General features: G+C 45.9%; 2 protein-coding genes across 3 annotated transcripts in view; both read left to right on the forward strand.

The window, feature by feature from the left end:
* acoxl (acyl-CoA oxidase-like) overlaps positions 1 to 4,139 on the forward strand; it is a 38,332-nt gene extending 34,193 nt beyond the window's left edge. Inside the window, exon 19 of the mRNA XM_062519359.1 lies at positions 2,867 to 4,139. Within this exon, the coding sequence (XP_062375343.1) occupies positions 2,867 to 3,043 (177 nt within the window). The 3' untranslated portion in view covers positions 3,044 to 4,139. The remainder of the gene's footprint in view (positions 1 to 2,866) is intronic.
* Positions 4,140 to 5,250: 1,111 nt separating this feature from the next.
* bcl2l11 (BCL2 like 11) lies at positions 5,251 to 19,467 on the forward strand. 2 transcript variants are annotated; one of them, XM_062519438.1, is made up of 4 exons: positions 5,251 to 5,542; positions 7,423 to 7,775; positions 9,680 to 9,810; positions 17,061 to 19,467. In XM_062519438.1, the coding sequence occupies exons 1-4, from the start codon at positions 5,526 to 5,528 to the stop codon at positions 17,190 to 17,192; spliced, it is 633 nt and encodes a 210-aa protein (XP_062375422.1). In that variant the 5' UTR covers positions 5,251 to 5,525; the 3' UTR covers positions 17,193 to 19,467. The 2 variants fall into 2 exon arrangements, with proteins under 2 accessions (XP_062375422.1, XP_062375423.1); XM_062519439.1 differs by lacking the exon at positions 5,251 to 5,542 and adding an exon at positions 6,578 to 6,709.
* Positions 19,468 to 25,495: the final 6,028 nt, after the last annotated feature.

Raw genomic sequence — 25,495 nt, forward strand, 5'->3', positions numbered from 1 at the left:
TGTGTGTGTGTGTGTGTGTGTGTGTGTGTGTGTGTGCTCAGAAGTGGCCCTCCTTGGCCTCGCCCAGCAGCAGTGTCAGGCCTGAGGTGTGTGTGTGTGTGTGTGTGTGTGTGTGTGTGTGTGTGTGTGTGTGTGTGTGTGTGTGTGTGTGCTCAGAAGTGGCCCTCCTTGGCCTCGTCCAGCAGCAGGGGGGGTGGCAACAAGCAACACTGGCCGCCACACCTGAGGCCTTCCACGGGACAGAGGACTATTGAGACACACACACACACACACACACACACACACACACACACACACACACACACACACACACACACACACACACATACGCATCCATGCTCACTCACACACACACACACACACACACACACACACACACATTTACGCATGCATACTGACAGACACACATACACATGCATACACACATACATACACACACACACACACACACATATACGCATGCATACTGACACACACACACACACACATATACGCATGCATACACACACACACACACACACACACACACACACATATACGCACACATACTGACACATACACACACACACACACACACATATACGCACACATACTGACACACACACACACACAGAGGACTATTGAGTCAGACATGTCCAAGCAGATTTCAGACCCTTATGTGTCACAGATAAGCAGGGTTACACAAATAGAGCAGTCGTGAGTGGGCTGTGTGTGTGTGTGTGTGTGTGTGTGTGTGTGTGTGTGTGTGTGTGTGTGTGTGTGTGAGCAGTCGTGAGTGGCCTTTTTGTCCAGGCGAGGCTGTAGAAATGTCAGAACATGAGACCAGAGCCTGAGCTAATTTATCACCTCTCCACCTTTTATCTGTGTGTGTGTGTGTGTGTGTGTGTGTGTGTGTGCGTTTGTGTGTGTGTGTGTGTGTGTGTGTGCATGTGTGTGTGTGTGTGACCTTTTATCTGTGTGTGTTTGAAAACCCAGGTGTTGAACAGCCTTATTTCAAGATGGCTGCAGGCATCTTGATTAGTTATGAAGGGAAGTCAATGAAACAAATACTGATGAAGTGGTCAGTCAAGGTCCCATTCAGTATTCTATTACAGTACGCTGTAAAAGACCTTCCCAAGTTGTGTTTGTGTTTCCATTCTCCTGTTTTGTTCAGAATATTATGTCACCATACGAATTTAATAGTCATGCAATTCTGATTTATCATTTTTTTCTCCACATCTCCCACAAAGACCACTAGAGGGCGTGAGTTGTAAAATTTGTAAACGTGACTGGATGGGAAAGGGAAACTTTATTGAGGGTAGTTACATGTGTAGTTGCTTTTCAACTGAACAAGTTTCCCTCCAAAGTGCACACGGAGTATACATTTGAATGCTAAGGGCCCTAATTTGAATGAAGGGCAAGTCTATTAGCTGACACATACATTGATGATGCAGCTCACATCCAACACAATAGCTGTAGTTCATGCACAAGAACCTTTTAAATGTGGTCCAGTGTACGTCTCTAGAGAACCTCAGTGATGTTAGTGATGCTCTACCCGTCGGCTCTCTTGAGTAGACAGACGTGATCGTACGTTTGAAATCCGTTTCTGAAACTATGGTGCAGGTCCATACTTCTGGGCATTTTTATTTCTCTCTCTCATATCTTTGCACAAAGCAATGAGATTCCCTGTATGTTTATTATGACAGTCGTCGTCTCACAGGAAGTATTTATGACGGTCATCTGACAGTTCTTACTGAAAGTGTCAATTTGTACATCCTTGAAATCGGCAATGGGCATCAACATTGCGTCAGAGCAGTGTGACCGCTGGGGTGTGTGTTCAGTTAGCTGTTTCTCTCTCTGTTGGAGACTTTGCATTGCATTTGTCAGCTCTGTTTATCTTTAATTCCCCATGATCAGTGCATTAACTAACAACTGTGCCTCACATCTAGGGCAGACAGCATGTACCAAAACAGTTCCTCTCTCTGGACCATTTACAAGAAGTTCCCTTCGCCCATTTCACAGTAAAAATGTCCCTCAGAAAAGAAAGGGAAAAAAACAGAACATTATCATCAGCATACAGACAGCATCAGTTTCAGATTCTCTTTGCACAATTCACAAGTCTGTTTTCAGGAAAATAATGGAGGGGGTTTCACAAAACTATTCTTGAATGTTGAGGCCTCAGTGGCAGTCACTACTAGTATGTCAGGTGAAAATGTCACGTGCCCTCTCCTTGGTGACTGGTGAATTGATCAGTATGCAATTAATATTAATATGCATTGCATACAGTGGACTACATCAGTTACTCAAAATGACCAATGCAAAGAAATGGCTGATCAAATGCACATATTGAAATGCTAATTGACAGCTCCTCCATCTTTGTCTCGACAGCATCATTTGTTTAATCTGTCATTCTACACCCTATAGTGTGGTCATTGCTGACAGTTGCTGTGCATTTACATCATTGCAACTCAGCTTTCACTGAACATTGGCACTGCCATAACACTGAACATTTTCATAGTCACGTCACTGTGTTCTATTGTATTATTTAATCTATTCTTTTAGCTATCCTTAGCCTTTGTTGAGCCTTCGTTGTGTCTATGTATAAGTGTGTTATTGGTGTCTCTGGACTGTGTCAACGTCCCATGTTGTTCATTCACTGTCTTTCCTAAATGTAACGGTCGCTGCCATCTTGACCAGGACTCCCTGGCAGAAGAGACGTTGTGACAACGTTGCCTTTTAACTTATAAAGAATTATTTTGGAGCCACTACAGTGTGCAAACCATCACCATTACTCTTTGACACGTTTTTTTGTCTGGCGCCTGTTTTTGGATGTGCGCACCCGTCTCTCCCAATAATAATCCTGTCATTTCCTCCCTTTTCGGTGTAGCTCTTGGAGCTCTGCAAGTCTGTGAAGGACGCGGCCTTGAAGGTGGTCTCGGACTTCAACATCCCACCGTGCTGCATACAGGCTCCCATCGCCGGAGTGGCCAATCCGAGGGCCGAGTGGGCCTTCTACTCCCAGCCGCAGATCCCGTCGGCACAGAAAACGCTCTCCAAGCTCTGAGGCCAGCCGGTGTGGAGGAGGCAAACCAACTAACTCCTTACTAACGTACAGTATGGCTGTCCAAAGGAACTGTCCCACACGTGTGGAGTTTTAACACCTATAAAGGTAGACTTTGTGTTATGCCAGCGTTACCTTGTGAGACACTAGCGTGTGGAGTTGATTATATATTATATAAGTCCAGTTTGATTTCTGTTTTTGTTTTGCTGCATATGCCTTATGTTGTGTCTTGGTTGCCATGGGATTCACAGGGATGTCAGGTCATACGCTAAAACATGATCCATATAGCCTATTTCTCCAGGCTGTCAGAATGTTCTATTGTGTGTGTGACATTCTTCTCCATAGATCTTTGACATGAAAGGACTGTTTAGAGCTATGCCAATGCACTTACCACACACACACAACACAAACTCTTTTCACTGATACACTTTGAAGACTCTGCTTTTCTGCTTTTAGACAGAATTGGTTGACTTGATCAGTTTTATGTCAACATCAAGTCAACCAATCAAGTCACTTTTATGTCAACATCTCACTGACTTGACCTGCCGTAGCGGATCGACACGGGGGCCTTAACAGTGGGGCAAGGTGAGGTCATTGGTTATGGAAGCAATCTAACCTCTGGGCTGAAGTCTAGCTGTCATATCATTACGCCATGTCATATCAACGGTATTAGTGACGGACAGTATTCTATCTTCTGCTGTGTACCATTCACAACTTTCAATCATAGCTCTGACCAAGTATTCAGAATACTTCACTGCCGGTATTTCAGTTGCAAATGGTGCAGGAAAGAATATCATTCCAAATGTTTTCTATATGAGATGTTGTATCTTCTACAGCATATTTTGATAAAGTATATCTGTCTGTTTCTCTCTTTGCTTGTCAGCATGTCTAAGGATCACCAGCTCTTTTTCATTCTGTTATTATATTGTAATTATGTATTTCTTTAAATTATTACTGAAATATTTTACATTAGTGGTCATGCAGCAGTCAGATATTATGCTTACAGTTGCCATGGTCTACCAAGGTACAGTGATGTGTTTTAGGTTTGTAAAGTTACCATAAAACTGCTCAGAATTTCAATAAATCCAACCTATCATGACCTTGTTTCATGTCATAGATCAGTTACAAAACTCACTGGCTAACCGAGTGCCTTTACAAATCCTATATTAATATGTGGGTGAAGGTCTTCACATGATGCAAGCAAGTGAGCAAGAGATTTGTGAAATATGTGAGTAAATACTAAATACTGCAGATGAGTCTTACGGCAAGCTTTAGTAGTCATTAGTGTTTACAACTTGAAAGGTTGCTGACACCACCGGTAAGAACTGAGCTGACATAGAAATGCAGAATAATAACTCTCTCACACACACACACATCGGCTGGGATCTCGTTGTTAAACATAAAATAAAAACGTGTTTGGACTGAATACCTGAGCTGACATGAGCCTGGTAGTAAACCAGACATAGAAATGCAGAATAATAATCTCTCTCTCTCTCTCTCTCTCCCTCTTTCACACACACACACACACACACCGGCTGGGATCTCATTGTTAAACTTTAAATAAACACGTTTTTGGACTGGATACCTATATGTCTTTGTGTACACATAGTGTTAAAGTTGATTGATAGAAATCATACTTGGCATACTTGTACAATACACGTATGATAAATCAGTAAAGAAAGCTTGCATGTGCATCACCTCATACTAAAATGACATGTCTTTAAACATGTGTTTTGTTCTATGTAATAAACTATATATATGAAAGAGGCATTAGCATGTTCAAACATGGCTCACTCTGCAGTACTAAGTGCAACATCCCAAAAGCGAAATGGCTGTGAAAAGAACCATGCGATACTTTTGCTGAGTAGTTCATTGACCGTCAACATCACACTTTTCGAAAAATAGCCACAGTCTGAGAAAGCTAAAACGACTGATGGGCATCCCCTACCCGCAGCCAATCTTTGCAGATTTCCTTTACGCGAGGAATTGTCTGTGAATCGTGTTGAGGTTTTGCCCTGTGCAGACTTACTTTCACACACAACTGCGTTCACTTCTTAATTTGAGTCATTGTTGTGTAGTTTTCACCCTGATGCAAGACAAAAAAAAAAAAAAAAAAAAAAAACCTGACCCCACCCAGACGGTGTAGGCGGGACATAGTTGCGCCTCAAGACACGCAGGGACGCGGCAGAAAACAGACGCAGTGAATCTCTTTAAGGAGATGGACTATTCAGCGGCACGAAACAAAGGCTAATACACTTGTGACTACGATGTACATGAGATGGCTGGTTTCGTGGAGAACGTAGCCTAAGAACATTTCTTTCACGACTGGAAACAGTATTGGAAACTTTCTGGATTTAACGGTTGCAGGCTTTTTGCTTCTCACACTTTTCAGACGGGACTTCAAACAACGGAATTGTTTTGTTTTTCGTTGTCTTGTCAGTTTCACGGCTGTCATGATGCCTAAAAACTTTTGACCCAGTTGACCATGTCACATTTGCATAGGTAAGTGCATGAAAGGTTAACCTTTCTCGATTTGTTAGAACTTAAAATCATTGTTTGGTTTCTCACTAAAATGCCGAGGTGCGTTCGCTACAGTCATATTCACCGGCCGGGCTACACTGAGATTAGAGAAAGCGAGCTGGTTGCACGCGTTTTGCACAAAATATACAAAGCCTACTCTTAGTAAACAAAAAGACCAACATTACTCCAGTGGAAACCCCAAGATGCTATTGAATATTTTTCCTCGAATATGTAAGCAACAAAGTTATTTAGCTTGGGCATATGTCTTGCACAAGCGGGTTACACACGTAATGTTGATGTTAAACAAACGCTTCATATTTAATCAAATTTTAAACCGTTTCGGTCCCTGATCTTACTCATACTCCATCGCTTAGCCGTGGCGGATGGGACGCAGCAAAAGGCAGCCGCAGTGGTCTCGGGCACATCGTTCCTTTACCGATTGGGTTTATTTTGGAAACTCAGCGCGATGTCACCAAAAGTATTGATATTATCTACGCGGACGGCATAGGCGAGAGGCAATAGACATGCAAGTCTGTAGTCGTGTTTATCATATGTAGACAAACATGTACACATATTTGGAATATATAAGTGTACGTGTAACATAAAGACTTGGATAGGCTACAATAGTGCCGTTTTCGTCAAGCATCTTGCACCCGCGTGCGTAAATGCGGAGCCAAGTATTACCAAGAAAAGTTGGAACGGCCGCTTTAAATCGAGTGTCAACTGCAGGTATTTCACTGGCGGGCTCGGGTTTGAGAGATACTCTGTTTCCATATTCCTCTTCATGCCATCCCGTTTCATTAGTTTCGTTAAGTAGTGTATACTAAACTGACACTTGGGGGCAGCATGGTGTCCGTAGACGAGCTAGAGGGAATTTCTTTGGATACATTTCGTTTGTCTCTCGTTCTGCCACTCAGCGTAGCGGTGATCCAATCACATCAAACGCACACCACACGTTTCGCCGTGGCTCTATGAATATTCTGACGCAGCTGTGAAGTTTTTCATAACAAAGCGGCTCTAACACACGAGCCTCTGAAAGCAATGTTGTCACAACCCGCACCCTGCACTTGCTTTTAAAATGATTCGTTGGCTACTTTAAGTTACCGTCGGCTGTCCGTTTCTTGCCGTTTAAGCAGCGCGCATTTGAGAGTAAGTAGTCTGTCATTTCAGTTACAGCTTTACATATTCATCATACAAAGTAAGTCGACCCATATAAATTGTGTAAGCTGATACAATGCCCGGTGATATTTGCCTTCACTGCGCGTTCACTTTTCTCTGCGTAATTTGTTTTGAATGATATTTTCAGTATTGCAGACAACCTAGCTGTCAGTTTCCAGAGGCGGCTATAATGTGTTTAGTTTAAGGCGACTGAAAGGGAACAACATTCGTTCACGTCGAAGGGAGAATTAGGAAGTAAACTTGGTTTAAACTGGAGTTTATTTGTGACGCAGTTGTTAACAACGCTACGACTCAGCCTTTCGACTTTTTTTCCTTTTTTCAAACAAGTTGCAATCAGCTCTGCGGAACAATGAGAGCCGGGGAACTGACTCGGTAAAATACGCACGAGGGAAAAACACTTGAGGGAAAACTCACTTGGACCTCTACCATCAAAACCACGTGGATTTGTTGTGTTTAAGTGCGGAAACATTTTACATAGTCGTTTATGATCTAATAAAACATACAGAGAGCAGCCGGGATCGCCACTCTTGAATGTTGTCGGCTTCCGAATTCTATGGCTGAATTCAGACGTCCATTTGATGGTTCTAGCCTGTATGATAATTAATATGAAGATGAATGTGGAAATCAAAATCCAGGCGCCTTCATATTTAAATGCGTAATAATCCACTCTATTTATCCTGCAGAGGACAGGACCGTCGCCGGGCGAATGGCCCAACCACCGTAGTTGAGCGAGAGGGCAGCGGAGACACTCATCCGGTTGATGAAGCAGACTGTAAACCCCAGCATTTTGACAGACCTCGGCAGCCTGAGAGGGACCAGTGCCGATCTGAACCAACCATGTCTCAAAATGCCCATTGTCACCGAACAGTGTCCAACTCTTCCAGCGGATATGTTTCGTCTGATTCTGTACCAAGCTCCCCACTGACGCCGTCCTATAGGCCTAACAAGTCGACGCAAACGCCAAGTCTGTCTAGCCAAGTCATTACTCATGCTATGCACAGCTTGTCTCAAACTCAACACCGTGGTCCGAGTCATGGTAAGCACCCCCTGGCTGGCGGTTGTCTTGCATGCACGTGTACAAGTGTACTGCGTCACTGTGCCTCGTCAAAGTCCACTCACTCACCTTTGAGGATCTGCTTATCACATGTTTTCCTTTAAGATGAGCCGGTGTGGGCAGCCCTGTCGGTGACTGGCAGCCTTCAGTAGCATTCGGTCTCTTCACCTTCCTCTTTCTTCGCATGTTTTCTGCATGACGTCTATGCATGTATAGTGCACTTTTTTTCTGACACGTGCAATAGATTGTTAACGCCCTCTTTGACGGGTAAACGAACATTAGACGTTGAAAAATCACGCAATATACACAGTAGCCTACGTTTGCATACAGACGTCCATGTACAAAAGTTCTGTGTTTTTCCATTTATTGAACAGACACCTTGAGCCCTTCACAGACCTGGTTTATATGGATGAGACGCCGAAAACAATGTCATCATCATGCGCTATAGTCAGATATATCAACGCCAACTATTTAGTCCATGGGGCTGTCTCTAAAATAGGCATGATAAGTGTACAGGCAAATAAGCTATATGATGAAACTTTAAAGATAGCACACTTTTCAATGCGACGTCATCCACACAAGCCTGTGTATAGTATGCTGTGTGAGGTGTGTGTTTTTTTGTTTTGTTTTTGGGGTCCTTTTTTTTTTAACCATTCTTAATCCTCTCCCCTAACTTTACACAAAATGACCAACAGGCATCTGTATCAGTGTGGTCTGTGGGCGTGATAGAGGGAACCTATTTGCTTGTTTCATTTATGCAATCTCTTGTATGATGGGGCCCTAAAGCAGGGGGGCTTAGTAGAAGCTACCACTCCAGTCAAAATAGAGTGCTGTGGCTTTTGTATGCCCTAGACAGAGTTCCAGCTCGGTCCATTTTCCTACGGAGAGCCAAACAGATAGAAGAGAGAGATCTCTCAGTTATCTCCTCCTAAAATCACCTGCTATAGTGTTTCACGTGCATCATTCCACAAAGGCTTTTCTTAATGGCTTAAAAACAACAATAACTTATCTGATCTCAGCCAGGTTGGTTGGTTGCGCAACTGAAGTTGTGTGTGTTTGGAAGTGTTTCAGATTTCAGAGCACACTAGACACACATACATTTCAAATCCTTTTTTTTTAAAAAAAAAGAAAAAAAAGATGAGATTCTGTATTAGACATCATAATTTATTCAAAGAATCAAACATATATGGTTGTAAGAAGAAAAACAGACATTTTAAAGGCCATTTCCCTTTATCACTTCGTAAGTCTGTGCCAAATAACTAATTGACATACATTTGTAGTAATTATGGTGTTATAAAGATTTATTGGTCACAGTAGTTTACGCAAGATATTATGAAGATTTGAATCGCTGTAGTGTTTGAGTAATAAGGAGAATGAAATTGGCAATATGCTATCCGACAGTCCAGAAGACAATCTGCCTTGTGGTCATATTATGATTGGGTTTGAGAACTAGCAGAATGTATTGAGTCATTACAAGAGATCAGCGCAAGTTCAGCCAGACTGGCTTTCTGCTATTAGCTATAAACCCCAAATGTGTTCTCTAAATGATTCAAAATTCAGTCCCACACTTTGAAATGCTCTCGCTTGTTTTCATGACGACACACTTGGACCAGAACGACCCTGTGTGTGTGTGTGTGTGTGTGTGTGTGTGTGTGTGTGTGTGTGTGTGTGTGGAGTTTTGTAGTAAACTGCATGACGCGTGCATGGTCACATGGGCCTGTTGGCCCCGCCCACTTCTCACCTCCCTCACTGACTCATAGAAGGCACAGTCCAGTCCAGTCCAAACATGTCTGTGGAAAAAGATGCTGGAGTTTATATCAAATTCTCTTTTTAAATTTACTATGTCTGTGTTTTGTTGTTGTTGTCTTCCCTGGTGTCCTCTGCAGGGCCATGTCCCCTCCTGCCCCTCTGTAGCGCCCGCCCGACAGCGTCCAGTGAGGGGGACATGCCGCCGGAGGAGATCGCTCTGGAGCTGCGCCGCATCGGCGACGAGTTCGACCACCTGTACTTCCGCGCGGTGAGTAGAGTACCGTAAAGTAAAGCAGCTTGTCAGCTTGGGGCAGCCGTGGTGTACTGGTTAGCGCATCGGGCTTGTAACCGGAGGGTTGCCGGTTCGAACTCCGACCAGTCCGCCACGGCTGAAGTGCCCTTGAGCAAGGCACCTAACCCCTCACTGCTCCCCGAGCGCCGCTGGTTGGGCAGGCAGCTCACTGCTCTGGGTTGTGTGATTCACCTCACTGTGTGTTCACTGTGTGCTGTGTGTTCACTAATTCGGTTAAATTGGGTTAAATGCAGAGAACTGAATTTCCCTCACGGGATCAAAAAAGTATATATTCTATTCTATTCTATTCAGAGACGCGGAAAAATGAGTTTTGACAGCGCTGCAGAGAAACCAGAGGATTAAAGTCAGGACTTTAAGGTGATGAAATGTTTCACTGCGTGGAGCAACGTGTGCTTACCTATGACCAGGGGAATTTCTTTTTTTTTTTCTTATTTTTTTATTTGAAAGGAAGAAAAAAAGAGATGGAAGCTGTCACAGTTTTACAGTTTCCAGCCAGGTGCTATCATGTCTTTGATCTGCATTTTAATATTTACATGTTGGCCTCATTATATTCACACTTCAGGAGCAGACGTCAGCTCCTCTCATGCGGGATGCAAAACTGTTTGCATATTTTTTTTATGATGGAGCGATACAGCTGTAATAGATGTACATACTGTTAAAACTGCAGCAGACTTTCTTGGGTTCTCTTTGGCAGTTTCCTTATGTTGCATCACTGTATTTATTTAGAGTCAGGATTAAAGACTACTCCTGATCAACTTACTGCAGATAAGTTGTGTACTGTGTACTACGCTGTAGACTTTTCTCTGGACTGAGGACTTTTATCTTTTGCCTCCTCTGTTCCTCACCCCACTGCCTGACAATGGCATAGTGGTTCCTTATGGCATATGCTATGTAGGAGGCACCGTCCTTATAGAAAAAGATTATGTTGCCGCACACTCAGCCTCAATTGCAAATTTATTGACACCAAAATGAAAGGCCAACTGGCCGAAATGTTGGTGTCAATAAATTTGAGATTGAGACTGAGTGTGCGGCCGGCAACATGATCTTTTTCTATAAGTTACGTCCCGTGCCAGCACCTCAAAGGGTGTGCATTTTTTCTTATTTGGAGGCACCGTCCTCGTCAGTGGTCTAGTTCAGCACAAGACTGTTCTCAGATCAGATAGTGAAGGACTCCTCGGCCGCCCCCTCCTTCCCCTAACTGAAAAGTGTGGTTAGCCCGGTTTGGTTTAGTGCTGGTTGTTAGCAGGGGTTTATTTCTGAGCCCGTCAGCTCTTAAAGTTGGCTGGCTTTTTGTGGCCATGTTGTGGATTTTACACCATCTTTAGGGTGTAAACAAATGCACAACAGCCCGTAGGGAGCATACACTGTCACCAAAGGGGTGTACGGCAAAATGAGGCGACTGACGAACTCGGGTAACTTTTGGAGTAACCACTGATCCCTAAAAGAACACTGCACTGAGCAGCTGTTGTTTCCACAGACGTGTTGTTTGGAGGTCAGCGGCTACTCCTGAATATACATGGGTAAACCAGGAACCTCGCTTTGCAGTACAGCCCTCAAGTCTATCAGGGAAATGGGACCCAGCTTAAACCTTTCCAGAACAGAAGGAGCTGGGTCTGAACAAGTAAATGTGAGAGAGAGAGAGACAGAGACAGAGAAATATGTTGTGATCTTACACTTGAAGCTTGTGGGAGATGTCCAAGGAGAATGCATTTTGAATTCAAAGTGTGTGTGTGTGTGTGTGTGTGTGTGTGTGTATGTGTGTGTGTGTGTGTGTGTGTGTGTGTGGTTGTGTGTGTGTGTGTGTGTGTGTCTCTGTGTGTGTGTGTGTGTGTGTGTGTGTGTGTGTGTGTGTGTGTCCTTGTAGTGTCCAAAGAAGATACACAATGTGTCTCCCTGTGAGTGACTGTGCATTTCATTTCCTATGTCTCCAGGAAGCGTGTGTGCTCTGAGAATAACCAAACTACAACCAGAACATTCGGAATGACCCGTTGGTTCAAATCTTGCTCTTGCACATTCTGCATCTAGCTGGTGGAACAGGGGGTTGGAGATTTGGATTTAAGGACAAATGTTATTACGGAATCTCAGGGAGAAGAGAGTCAGTAGACCTTCCCCAAATGCCTGAGCCTCAAGTCATACACCCATGTTGACCTGGTGCGCGCACACCACACAGCAATAGTATGTTTCTCGTATGAGTCGTCGTGCCCCACAGGGAGCTGCCTCTGTCCAGTAGTCTCCCCTCTGTTGTCCAGTAGTCTCCCCTCTGTTGTCCAGTAGTCTCCCCTCTGTTGTCCAGTAGTCTCCCCACTGTTGTCCAGTAGTCTCCCCACTGATGTCCAGTAGTCTCCCCTCTGTTGTTCAGTAGTCTCCCCTCTGTTGTCCAGTAGTCTCCCCACTGTTGTCCACATGTGTGCAGGCCAAAGCCCTGCAGCCCTCCCTGGGGCCAGTGACACACACACACTGTTGGGACCAAATCTCTCGGTCAGACTCCCCACAGCTCTGCACTCCAGCGCTGACCGCAAGCGTTTCAGCGTGTCAGTGGCCGAGAGAAAAAATAAAGAAGAGACCGAAAAAATGAGAGAGAGAAAGAGAGAGAGAGAGAGAGAGAGATTGGGAGATTGCGGAAGGCTGAACAGAGACCAAGTCGATGTGGGACAGAGTGAGTAACAGGCAGGACAGAAGGGAGGGGAGGTGTGGAGTGTGTGTGTGTGTGTGTGTGTGTGTATTTTGCTAGCCTGTGAACAGCAGCACAGGAAGCGAGTCATCGAAGAGCCTAGACACACACACACACACACACACACACACACACACACACACACACACACAGACACGGCCTGGTGCCTGTTTCCTCCACTCTGTGTCAGTGCTAACAAGCAGTACTCCACGTGTGGAGGCAGGGTAAGGAGGTGGAGCAGGTGGTCAGAGCAGGAGTTAGGAGGGTCGGGGTGGGATGGGTAGCAGGGGGTAGGAGGGGGTTAGCGGTAGCGTAGCGTAGCGTAGCGTAGCGTAGCGTAGCGTAGCGTCCTGCTGGCCGGCCTACAGTACGGCATACAGCCGTGTGCAGACAGGGCTACTGTACTGTACGTGACTGGGCCTGGCCTCGCGCCGACTTCATTATGTTTACCCTGTGGTTAGACTCCGGGCTCTAATTATCCCACTGGCCCGCCTCTCAAGCGCCACGCAGACGGACGCACTCTGGCCCCAGCCGCCCGGCCTGCCTGCCCTTTGTGCCTGTCATTATCTCCGGGGGTCAGCTGGTCTGCACAGCACACGGCCTCCAAAGGGCCGCTAGGCTAACGCTAACGCTGCCGCGGCTGCTGTTGACACTGCTGCTGCTGCTGCTTGTCTTTGACCGAAACAGACCGTCAGGATACCCTGCCTTGCGTCCACGCCACTGCTGCTGCTGCCCCCACGGTGTGTCTTTAGTGGGATTGGCCCTCAGGATTCACGGCTTCCTTCCTGCTGCTGCCCCTTTTTTTGGCGGGGCGGCGGGGGGGGGGGCAATATCAAGCGCTTAGTGCACTTGATATTGCGTTTAGTTTATGAAGTCTGGCTTCTGGGAAGGACTTGCAGGTGCACAGTGGATTTGCATGCGGACGGCTGGCATACTTTGGATTTATGTGTGTGTGTGTGTGTGTGTGTGTGTGTGTGTGTGTGTGTGTGTGTGTGTGTGTGTGTGTGTGTGTGTGTGTGTGTGTGTGTGTGCATGTGTGTGCGCTCGAGTGTTATTAATCCCTTCCCTTTCCTCTCCCTTCCCATCCACACTGGTGACTGTATCGGAGGAAATTCCCTCTGTGGGCTCTGGTAGCGGGAATTAGCGGACAGCGGCTGTAGAGAGGCTAACGTTAGCCAGTGACCGAACGAGCGAGTGAGTGAGTGAGCGCGCGATGGGGTGGATAATGCAGAGCAGATGTGGGGCTTCGGGGAGAGAGCTTGTTATTCTAAAACAGCCAACGTCGCTGGTTTATCATTGAGGTGAGCCTATAATGCACCAGCTAACAAACACGACTCCCATCTCCCTGTTTACCGCAAACGCTAACGACATCCTCGTAGCTCTAATGCACAAGGAGTCACGCCATCAAACGCTCCATGGAGACAAATAGTACGTTCCGGCATTCAAGGTTACGACCCCCATTAACCCTAGACTAGAACACTGGCTTTCTCTGGTCATCTGTAAACAAAGACCCATTTGAATAATTGAGTCATTTTTTTACAGGCTTTGTTTATACCGCATATTTATCTCCAACGTTATCCTTTAATGGGTAAGATTTCAGCACAGTGCTTAAAACTATATTTACTGTTCTCCGGCTACCTGACACATTTAAGAGCGAGTTAGTAGCACTCGGCAGACACAGCTCCATCTGTGTGAGCTGAGCTGAGCTGACTCAGGCTCTCCTTGAGTGGTTTCCAGTGCACCTGAATACCCCCCCCCCCTCCCCCATATAGACCCTTCAATAGTGATTTATGTTACTTCTACAGTGCTTAACAGAGCCCGGCATTTTTACCCTCTATTTTCCATGGCTGACAGGCTGTTTTAAAAAAGAGGACAAGATGAGAAACAATTGAGATCCCCTACACAAAATGAGCTGTGTGTATGGTTGGTGTGTGCATGTGTGAGTGTGAGTGTTTTAATAGATTCTGAAGCCATCTGTTTGTGTGTGCGCGTGTGTGTGTGTTTTCACAAGTGAGCTCGCTTCACAGCTGCATAACTCTTTTAGGTAGAGTGAGAGGCCAGGCGCAGGAGTTGTATGGTGTTGGTTCCCTGCCTTGTCTCTGGCAGCTCAGCACAGACATCTGCAAACATATTAGCAAGTTAGTGAAATTGCACGTCATCTACGCCAAATTGTGGGCCGTGCTCCCAGTTCACGGGGATTGTTTTTCAGCGTGCTGGCCCTGTAAGTTGTGGCTTTCTGTTTGGCTTGCATGTGGTCTCGTAGCTTTTCACTGTTCTCACACGCACAGTCAGAGTCAGTGTTCCATTGAGATGACTCAGGCTCTATCTGACGTCCTGGCGTCACGCCTTAGAAGACAGTCACATTCACAAGTGGAGAAAAGAGAAGCGTTTGACTAATTTCTCAATGCGACTGAGATTTGGTGTTGTAGATAATATTTAGCTAAATGAGCGCGTGTGTGTTTCAGTTCGCAGACTACTGTCGGCCCAGAAGCTTTGCATGCGTAAAGAGGAGTTGGTTTTTTGGAGTTTTTCGGGACTAGTACAGGTCCCGAGCACAAAAGAATTCCAGCTACCCAGGGACTACATGGGCTGAAGCTAATCACATTTCATTAAACGGACCCCTGATTTGATTTCCCCTGTTATTTTCCTCTTTTTCTCTGTGGAAACATCTCGTCTGTTTTATAACGGTGGCCGCCGAGAGCACTGTGTCAAAGGTCACTCTGGTCAGTCTGCAACCCCCCACAGCGCAGCTTTGCGTCTTTGTTTTAATTTCACCTAATGTGATAACTTCAGATATTGTTCTCATTAGCAGCGTGGGGCTAGCGCTCGAGGGGGGTCATCCCTATGTTCCCCAGGTCCTATGTTCCCCGGTTTTCGCCAAAAGGGTCCTATGTTCCCCGGTATGTATTGCGACTGGGGAACATAGGACCCTTTTTGGGAAAAGTGGGGAACATAGGACCCTTTTTAAAATGTACCAAAAAAAGGGTTCTATGTTCCCCGGTCCCATACAAAGTGGGGAACATAGGACCCGGGGAACATAGGACCTGGGGAACATAGGTACGCTCCCCGCTCGAGGTCGCTCTCACTGGAGTGGTCAAGCTCTTCCTGTAGAAAAATCCCACTTCCTGCTCACCCGTTTCCTCCAAGCGGACAGCAACACAATTTTGACGGCGCACGTTGTGATTTTTGGCACGGCCCTTTGCCATTCATCGGGGGAAGAGTGGTTGCCCTTTCCTCTTCGTTTGTTTACAGAAAAGCGTCCAGCACGTTAGCAAGGGCTAATTCACGCCGTGCCCTCAGTGCACTGACATCCTTATTATCAGCCCTCAAGATGACGTCCAAGTCCTCACACACCTGTTAGTGTGGTGTCTTCATCGGATTTGGAGAGCTGGAAGTAGTGTGAGGGCGTTCACCTGCTCTTTTTGTTGACTTTGTTTTGTTATTGTTGTCTCTTTGTGTCCGTCTCCTAAGTAGAGCCAGCTTAATCCTGGCAGTCAGAGATCGTAATCAAGTGGTGGTGGTGGTGGTGGTGGTGGGAGTTTGGATGGGGGATGCAGTGCATTGTGTGTGTGTGTGTGTGTGTGTGTGTGTGTGTGTGTGTGTGTGTGTGAATGTGTGTGTGTGTGTGTGTGTGTGAATGTGTGTGTGTGTGTGTGTGTGTGTGTGTGTGAATGTGTGTGTGTGTGTGTGTGTGTGTGTGTGTTTTCTTTCTCACTCTACTCTTTATTTTTCTGAAGAGGAAGTATGTGTGTGTGCGTGTGTGTGTTTTCTCTTTCTCGTTCCACTCTTTTTATTTTCTGAAGGGGAAGTGTGTGTGTGTGTGTGTGTGTGTGTTGTTGGAGTGGGTTTCCTCGCACGCCTCCTGCCAAGAGCCCCGTGGGGACGTGCCCGTGCGCTTATCGCCATGGCTCCCTTTGTGCCAGGGCAGCGGGCGAGGGCCGGGAGCGGGCCGGGAGCAGCGCAGCACAGCGGGCCAAAACAGACACCTGCTCCAGCCTCACGCCGCTGCCAAGTCTGCTGAGGTCTGGGCTCTTAAGTCACCACCACCCCTCCGGCCCACCTACCTCAGACCGCACTGACCTCCCCCAAACACAGAGGGAAGGCCTTACAAATAGACCAGGCTTTTTTGCAAAGCTTTCTGCAAGTCAATACGAAGCCCAATGAAGTGAATATACAGTATATACTGTGTATGTAATGTAGAGCGCATTGGATCTATCCTTTCGGCCCACGCTTAGGCACTGCATTGCTGACTAAAGACTAACAAGTGCTACAATCTTTGTGGGATCTAGTTTGTGTTCATTGTTTATGTTGGGGCTCATTGAAGCACTTAGCGAAGGTTACCTCGTCAGCAATTTGGTGTGAGTAATTTCAAGCCCAGCAGCGATTTGCTTTCTCCGCTGCCTGCAGTACAGTACTTCCACAGGAGCGCAGCTGCCTCTGTAAATAAATGGGAAAAAAACCAAGCCTTCCTGTTAGCCTGCGGTGTGTGTTATCTCATCGTTAACCCAGCCAATCTTTGCTTTCCGCTCACCAGGCTCATGCAGGTGGGAATGGACAGGCTGTCCTCGGCCGACTACGGCAGCAGATCCCCGACGGACCCGGCCTGATGCTCTTCCTGGGCCTTCTGATTGGACGGCTCTTCCAGTACATCATGAGGAGGAGATGACTGATTGGCCGGTTGGGAAACCCAGCAGACCGCGTAGCATCTGAACTTTGTACAGTGTACTTATTGTAAATATGACCAGCGCGCGTTCGCCACGTGCGGTTGCTGTCTCGCCATCGCCTTCCTCTATAATGGCTGTGCACCTCCTGTGGAACTCCTGGACAGTTGGACTTGAGATCTGGTCTGATCACAACTTCACCAGATCAGAGATTGAAGATTGGGATATTGGCGGAACCAAGGAGAGCATTTTTTGTTTGTTTGTTTGTTTGTTTGTTTGTTTGTTTGTTTCTGTAAATCTGCAGCACACGGATATTTTTCATCTTTGTTTTTTTGATATAGCGAGTTTCCTGCATGACTTTGGAAAGCTGAGCCGAAAATGCTGTGGATAGATAGTCTGGACTGGCTAGGGCCAAATCCTTGTGTCCGAGCAGAGCGGGACGGAGACAAACATTCCTCCTCTTCATCCTTTTTTGTTTTTCTCCGCCTTTCTTTTTTTGTTGTTCCACTTTATATCTATTTATTTGTACATTTGTGTATAGATGTCATTTCTTATTTCTTATGTTTTGAAGTGGTTGTTAGGCAGCATTGCAGTATATCTCAGACGTTCCTGCATAGTCTTCTTGGTCTCAAACGTGGCACTTCCGTTTTTATGTTTATGTGTTGATATTGCAATGATTTTTTGTCGACATGTATTTTAAAAACAAACTCTTATGATTCAATTTTACAGAAAACAGCTGTGTAGAATACTGTTCCGATTTTAAAGTGAATGCTGTTATGCCTGATTTGTGGAAAAGAAAGACTAAACGAAATCTGATTGGCTGGGGGCAAAAAAAAGAAGTGATACTGGTCTTAAGCTTTCTTTGTTCATGACGCACCAAAACATCAATCACCTCACTGTTGTAACCTTTGGCAGGCCCGGGCCTTCAGATTCGTGTTAATTTGCCAGCACAACATTGGTGTTGGCCTGGGCAGGCTCGTTCACTGGAGTGCCAGGTCATTTAAAGATCATCCAACACCAGACTCCGCCACAGGGGAGAGCAGCTTTGTCAATGAAAAACCACTGAATGAACTGGAGCCAGGATAACAGGGTTTCAAAAGCAGGTTGTTGTTTTTTTTTACACTGACTCTACCACAATATTGAGGTACGTGCACATCTAATAGGGACTATAACCACCCCGACCTGTTAGCGTCCGCTCAAATGTGTTGGCTTCTGGACTGTTTTGTGTAGTCGTGACTAATAAGATGTGTGAATGGTGGAAAGACATGGCGATCTTCAGGGCATTGTACTTGTTACTTTGGTGTGTGCCATCTTTTGTGGGTTTCACCCAATTTATATCGTTAGATCAAGCAGTAATACTTCCCATAATGCAATCCGTCTCCTTAAAGAGCAAGCTTTTGTCAGCAGCTGGTCTATTGCAAAGGACGCTTTTATAACCGTTTTGTGAGACTGTTAAAAGCTTGGAGTAGATTCAGGAGCTGAAATGAATAGTACTTGGAATTTTAAAGCCAAAAAGTCATCGCTTACAGAAGTGACCTGTGAGAAAGAAAGCCAACAGTAACACATCGCAACGTTTTGATATGATTGTGTGGTGGACTCACTTTTTATTCTTCTAGCCACACCTAGGCGTAGAAAGGTGTGAGAGTGACAACAGTCAAAGCAGTAGGCTACACTCTTCAGCAGACAACCTCGTGTTTTTGCACCTCTTTGAAACAAATCAACTCAGTGCCAGAAGACCACCACTGAGTCTTTGAATCAGTGAATGAGACCAAAGATCCTCTTTTGTACTGTATCTAAGTCAGACTTAGCATTGTGAAAGAAAACCTGTGAGCATTTTTTTTAAAAACAAAAACATGAGTGAACGTGAGAGCTTGGTTGTCATGTTTTGAATCCTATGCATTATGTGTATGTTTATAACGGTATATTCCTTCCCCTCACAGTTGGCTGGTCACGCCAGGATCTCCAGTATTTTACCTGTAATTTTGTTTCATTAGCCTTATTGTACACACTTTTACTGTATAGCCTTTAACTTCCGAACAACTCTTTGCCAACGCATTGGCGGGGGCCATGTTTTAGACAGACTCCATATTTCAGCATGGTCAGGACGTTTCCATTGAGGGTCTGCAGAAGCTGTCCTATGGCCACCTCATGGGACCCAGTTCAAATGTAGCATTCATTTTTTTTTTCTCCAGTTTTTTAAAAAAGTATTTTGTATTTTGCACTGAAAATTTGCTATGCTTTCATAATAAATGTGCAATACTGCTGTAAATAAATATGGCTTCCAGCAACTCTTCTTAATGACAATGTGCTAGTTAATCACATTCTGACTTAAAAGGTTTGCTAAATGTATGAATGGTCATTATTAGGAAATTATTTTGAATAGTAGTTCATGATTATTTGAGAGTGACACAGTGACCTCATCAGACAGCAGTTCTTAAAAGTTGTGCTAATTGATGGGAATCATGAGTCATAGACAAACACACATGGACATATGGGACTGCTGTGGGTGGCCGTAATGCAGTGAGCACCAGAGGCGGACATCCCAGGTTCAGAGAGTAAAAGTCCTGCCAAGTATTTGATCCAACCATTTAGTAAACCAGCTCATCCTAATTAGCTGCCAGGTATCAGATAACTCTCTGTAACCAGTAATGTCCGTCTCTGCTAAGCACAACCATTTAAAGGTGAACTATGCAAGTTTTTTTTTAGCTTAATTTGGTCTTAACTGATCAGCTTTGGAGTCATTGGAATGGTTATTTGACTTATTTCGGGTTGAATGATGGCTGTCTCGCCTCCCCTTTGCAAGTTGGTGCCACCAGGTCGGTGGCACTGACAAACAGAAAGTCTCCAGCCTCACGATCATGCTCATGAAAAGGCAGACTGACCGATTGAGTAGTGTTGTAAAATGTACACGCCAAAGCTGTAGGGGAAGCTCTGTAGAGAAACCTGCAAGCATAAAACAAGAAAACAGCGAAGAAATCGCCAAACCTGCATAGTTCCTCTTCAAAGTATCTGTTTAACACTTTTCTCATGACTAATGGGACTCAACTTTTATTTGAACGACTTGACTTTGGATTTGAGTTGTAGTAGGCAACACTAACAAGAACTAGGGTATATTGGATTGTGACATTTTCTTTGTCACCATCTTCTTCTCAATAAGAAGGAAATCTGTGAGGATCTGTGGAGAAAATGAATGATTCCAAAATCTGTCGGATGAGTATTTATGTGAGATGTTTCATAAGTTTCGCTGTTCAGTCCCATCAAAGAGTATAGAATTAGGTTCTTCTTAGGTTAGAATTAGTACTTCTATACTCATTGGTGCCATGTTCTAAATGATCCATGTGAAGATTTATAGAAAGCTGTCTGTTTATCAAAGCCACTGCTAACCCTCCACCGCTTACACTACCTTTAAAGTATTTAAGGTCCCTGTAAAAATGATATACACAAGAAATTACAGTATTTTAGATATGTATATATATATAATACACACACGTCCGCTTTTAAGTGCCGAGATAAGACAATGTGTGAAACATATGACCATACAATGAGGAAGTACAGTATGAGGATGAGTGGTGGAGCATACGGTACAGTAAGTCACAGGCACCTTATAGTAAATCATACTCAACTCATGCAAAGCACAGCTGTGGCACGGGCCTCTCTCTCTCTGAGCGAGCAGCGCGGCCATTTGAATATCTGTTCCCTCTCTCTTCCTCCCGCCGGCCAGCCGATCTGGGTGCATGTGCAGGACACGGAAAGTACGGTACCTTCCGCGACTTGGCACAAACACGCTTACATAATTACATACCCTCACTTGAACAAATCACAGCTCCGAGCCTGTCCCAGTGACTTCACCACTCAGGAGTAAACATTTTAACTCTTCGCAGGGTCACGCTCTGTGACAAGTTGACACAGTGGCTATCTGGAGATGTCATCTGTTACAAAAGCTGCAAGTTCATAAACACTAGACATATCTAAATGCCCTCGCTTCAACCTCCCACAGCGCTCAGTGACATTTGAGCTTTCTGTGAGTGGCACAGCGACTCTTTGTAGAATGCCGTTGTTACAGATTTTATTTTCATGGAGGGTGCATGTCAGTCATTGTAAGCAAAACAAACACAGATGTGAGTGGATTTACATGTTATCCCCCTCAATCCCACTGACAGTAACACGACTGCAGCGTTACTATGCATGACCAGTTAGTGCAACAAGTTGGACCTTGTTTTATGACAAACTGACCTTGGCCAACTCTCCCCCTGAAATGTACAGTGTTCATTTCCAAATGAGAAGTTAAGTGCTATATACAGTTTACAGATTAGCGCATAATCCTCTCAATCCCACTGACAGTAACACTACTGTAGCCTTACTAAGCATGATCATTCAGTGCAGGTTGAATCTTGTTCCTCTGAAGTACAGTCATAAGTACAGTATTGTGTTAATTTCCTAACACGTGTTCCTTTCATTTGCACAACTCATTTGTTGATCTCTGAAGAAAATGTAATCATCTTAAACTGCTAAAATTATTATTAATGAGATCAGAACAGATAAACTTTATCGTCCCCAGGAGGGAAATTAATCTTCAGAAACAAGAACCACTCACAGCTGCTTGCAATCAAGACATACAATAGCGCAACATAACAATAACACTGATCACTAGTCCACGCCATAACAATGTGACACTGATCACTAATCCACCCCATAACAATGTGACACTGGTCACTAGTCCACACCATAACAATGTGACACCGATCACTAGTTCACTAGTCCACACCATAACAACACTGATCACTAGTCCACACCATAACAACACTGTTCACTAGTCCACACCATAACAATGTGACACTGTTCACTAGTCCACACCATAACAATGTGACACCGATCACTAGATCACTAGTCCACGCCATAACAATATGACACTGATCACTAGTCCATGATGCCTCTGAGCTGTAGAGGCCATCACTGATCACTAGTCCATGATGCCTCTGAGCTGTGTAGGCCATCACTGATCACTAGTCCATGATGCCTCTGAGCTGTGGAGGCCATCACTGATCACTAGTCCATGATGCCTCTGAGCTGTTGAGGCCATGAGGATGGAACATCTGCCTCCCTCGGACTTCTAGTCTAGTGCATTGCTGTCCAGGAAGAAGCCCAATCCCACAGAACACATCAGTCGTGATTTAGGGGTACTCAGTAGCAGCTTTGGAGTGATGATACCTGAGCTCGACCAACAACAACAGTACTCCACCAACAACAGTACTCACGAGTGGACAGAAGAATGCAGGAATGTTGGAAATGGAACGTTCTAAAGAATATCTGGGACAACAGAGAGCATTTGCAGTCTGCAGCACTGTCTGCGTCTGTCTAGCAGCCTCTCTTTTTTAATGCAGAGCTGTCAGAGAATCGTTCTATGGTTGTGAGTCCATTGAGGTTGTTCTCCAAATCGCTCACACGGAAAGGAAGTTTTGTTTTACGGCCGCCCCTCCCGGAGTATTGTTTAGTTCTCGCGTCTTCTCTTCCTCAGATCTGACTCCCTATGAGTCCCGTGACACATGCCTTTGCCCAGAACACTTATCTGTCGGGAATTATTTGTATTTGCTGCTGACTGCTGCTGCTGTTGTGATCATATGAATAATTTACGTCAAACAACTGCAGAAGCTGCGGTTATGTTATGCCTGGCTGTGCGTTTCTTCGAGTGCCGCTAGCTGATGCCACTGTCTGAATTAGCTCTTGTGGGTTGAGCCTTGTGCAGCCCAGAGCAATGTGATCAGGATACTGTGGTTAAGGAGCCCAGACTAATGTCTTCCTCTATGTGGCCCAGGCAAAGGGGAGAGCCTCCACGCAGTGGCCCCATCTGGCGCTGATCTCCGCACACGTGCGGCATCAGCATTTCAAATGCGCTGTTTCCTTCCACTTGTGTGTGTGCGTGTGTGTGTGTGTGTGTGTGTGTGTGTGTGTGTGTGTGTGTGTGTGTGCTTGCTTTAGCATAGCACACCTGTGTCGTGGCCCAGCGCGTTTGGCTTTACGATGCTCCAGTGCTCCACCTGCCCCAGGGATATGTTTACATGAAACCCCGTCAGTCGTATAGATATAGAAGTGTGCTGTGTGAGGGGCAGCATCTCTAGGGAGGAACTGGATGCACCACAACATCAGGGGTTGTGAAAACACTGAGAGTCCTTCCAGCAACCATCACCTTGGCAAGAGGTCACTCCGCTTCTGATCACCAGATGGGCAGTTGGACACGTATGTACACTCTTAGAACTCTTATTTCCATCTCAATGTCATAACGCAGCATCTCTAGGGAGGAACTGGATGGGGCACAACATCAGGGTGTTCGAGCAGAGCTGCATCTGTGTTAGTTGGTGTGGAGGAGACACACGTGATACACGAGCAGCCTGTGTGTGTGTGTGTGTGTGTGTGTGTGTGTGTGTGTGTGTGTGTGTGTGTGTGTGTGTGTGAGCTGGATGTGAGGGATATAGCACTAGTCTATATGAACTGAGCTGTAGGTGGGGAGGGGATATAGCACTAGTCTATATGAACTGAGCTGTAGGTGGGGAGGGGATGTAGCACTAGTCTATATGAACTGAGCTGTAGGTGGGGGGGGGGGGGGAATGTAGCACTAGTCTATATGAACTGAGCTGTAGGTGGGGGGGGGGGGTGTAGCACTAGTCTATATGAACTGAGCTGTAGGTGGGGGGGGAATGTAGCACTAGTCTATATGAACTGAGCTGTAGGTGGGGGGGGAATGTAGCACTAGTCTATATGAACTGAGCTGTAGGTGGGGGGGCGGGTGTAGCACTAGTCTATATGAACTGAGCTGTAGGTGGGGGGGGAATGTAGCACTAGTCTATATGAACTGAGCTGTAGGTGGGGGGGGAATGTAGCACTAGTCTATATGAACTGAGCTGTAGGTGGGGGGGCGGGTGTAGCACTAGTCTATATGAACTGAGCTGTAGGTGGGGGGGGGGGGTGTAGCACTAGTCTATATGAACTGAGCTGTAGGTGGGGGGGGGGAATGTAGCACTAGTCTATATGAACTGAGCTGTAGGTGGGGGGGGAATGTAGCACTAGTCTATATGAACTGAGCTGTAGGTGGGGGGGGGGGGGTGTAGCACTAGTCTATATTAACTGAGCTGTAGGTGGGGGGGGGAATGTAGCACTAGTCTATATGAACTGAGCTGTAGGTGGGGGGGGAATGTAGCACTAGTCTATATGAACTGAGCTGTAGGTGGGGGGGGGGATGTAGCACTAGTCTATATGAACTGAGCTGTAGGTGGGGGGGGGGAATGTAGCACTAGTCTATAGCACTAGTCTATATGAACTGAGCTGTAGGTGGGGGGGGGGAATGTAGCACTAGTCTATATGAACTGAGCTGTAGGTGGGGGGGGGAATGTAGCACTAGTCTATATGAACTGAGCTGTAGGTGGGGGGGGAATGTAGCACTAGTCTATATGAACTGAGCTGTAGGTGGGGGGGGAATGTAGCACTAGTCTATATGAACTGAGCTGTAGGGGGGGAGGGCAGAGGGGTCAGGAGAGGTGCCTGAGCAGAGAGTCATCTGAGGACAGGAACTGGGTTCCTCTCAGGGCCCAAGTGGTGAGAGTCACAGTACAGGGGGAAAGCTAAGAGGAGGCTGAGAAATAGAGTGTGTGTGTGTGTGTGTGTGTGTGTGTGTGTGTGCTGTTTGGAGAGAGGAGGGGAGGGGCATTGATGTTGCATGTGCCTCTCCCACCCCCACACTGATGTTGCCTTAACTAAGTGTCACACGTGTCCCACATTCACTGTTATGTGTGTGTGTGTGTGTGTGTGTGTGTGTGTGTGTGTGTGTGTGTGTGTGTGTGTGTGTGTGTGTATATATATGTGTGTGTGTGTGTGTGTGTGTGTGTGTGTGTGTGTGTGTGTGTGTAGTGTGTGTGTGTGTGTGTGTGCGTGTGTGTGTGTGTGTGTGTGTGTGTAGTGTGAGCATAAGGGGCTGTGTAGCTCTGGAAACACTGAGGTGAGACGCGACGCTTCTTAGCCTTTCATCTGACGGCGCGTTTGAAGTTGAGACTCTGGAGCAGTTTCCATAGCAGGCAGAGCAGAGCAGCGCAGCGCAGAGCAGCACAGCGCAACACAGCACAGCACAGCACAGCACAGCACAGCACAGCACAGCACAGCACAGCACAGCACAGCACAGCACAGCACAGCGCAGCACAGCACAACGCAGCGCAGCGCAGGCAGTGGCATAATGTTTACTCATGTGTGTGTGAGAGCGTGCGAGCCGGAGCCTGAGAGCGAACGAGGGCACAGGGACAGAGAGAGAGAGAGGGGAGAGAGG

The sequence above is a fragment of the Sardina pilchardus genome, chromosome 18, assembly GCF_963854185.1.
Source record: "Sardina pilchardus chromosome 18, fSarPil1.1, whole genome shotgun sequence".
Taxonomy (NCBI): domain Eukaryota; kingdom Metazoa; phylum Chordata; class Actinopteri; order Clupeiformes; family Clupeidae; genus Sardina; species Sardina pilchardus.

Coding starts and splice junctions, on each gene's coding strand:
- bcl2l11 (XM_062519438.1), top strand. Junction 7,776..9,679: donor ACACCGTGGTCCGAGTCATG/GTAAGCACCCCC, acceptor TGTCCTCTGCAG/GGCCATGTCCCCTCCTGCCC. Junction 9,811..17,060: donor ACCACCTGTACTTCCGCGCG/GTGAGTAGAGTA, acceptor TCCGCTCACCAG/GCTCATGCAGGTGGGAATGG.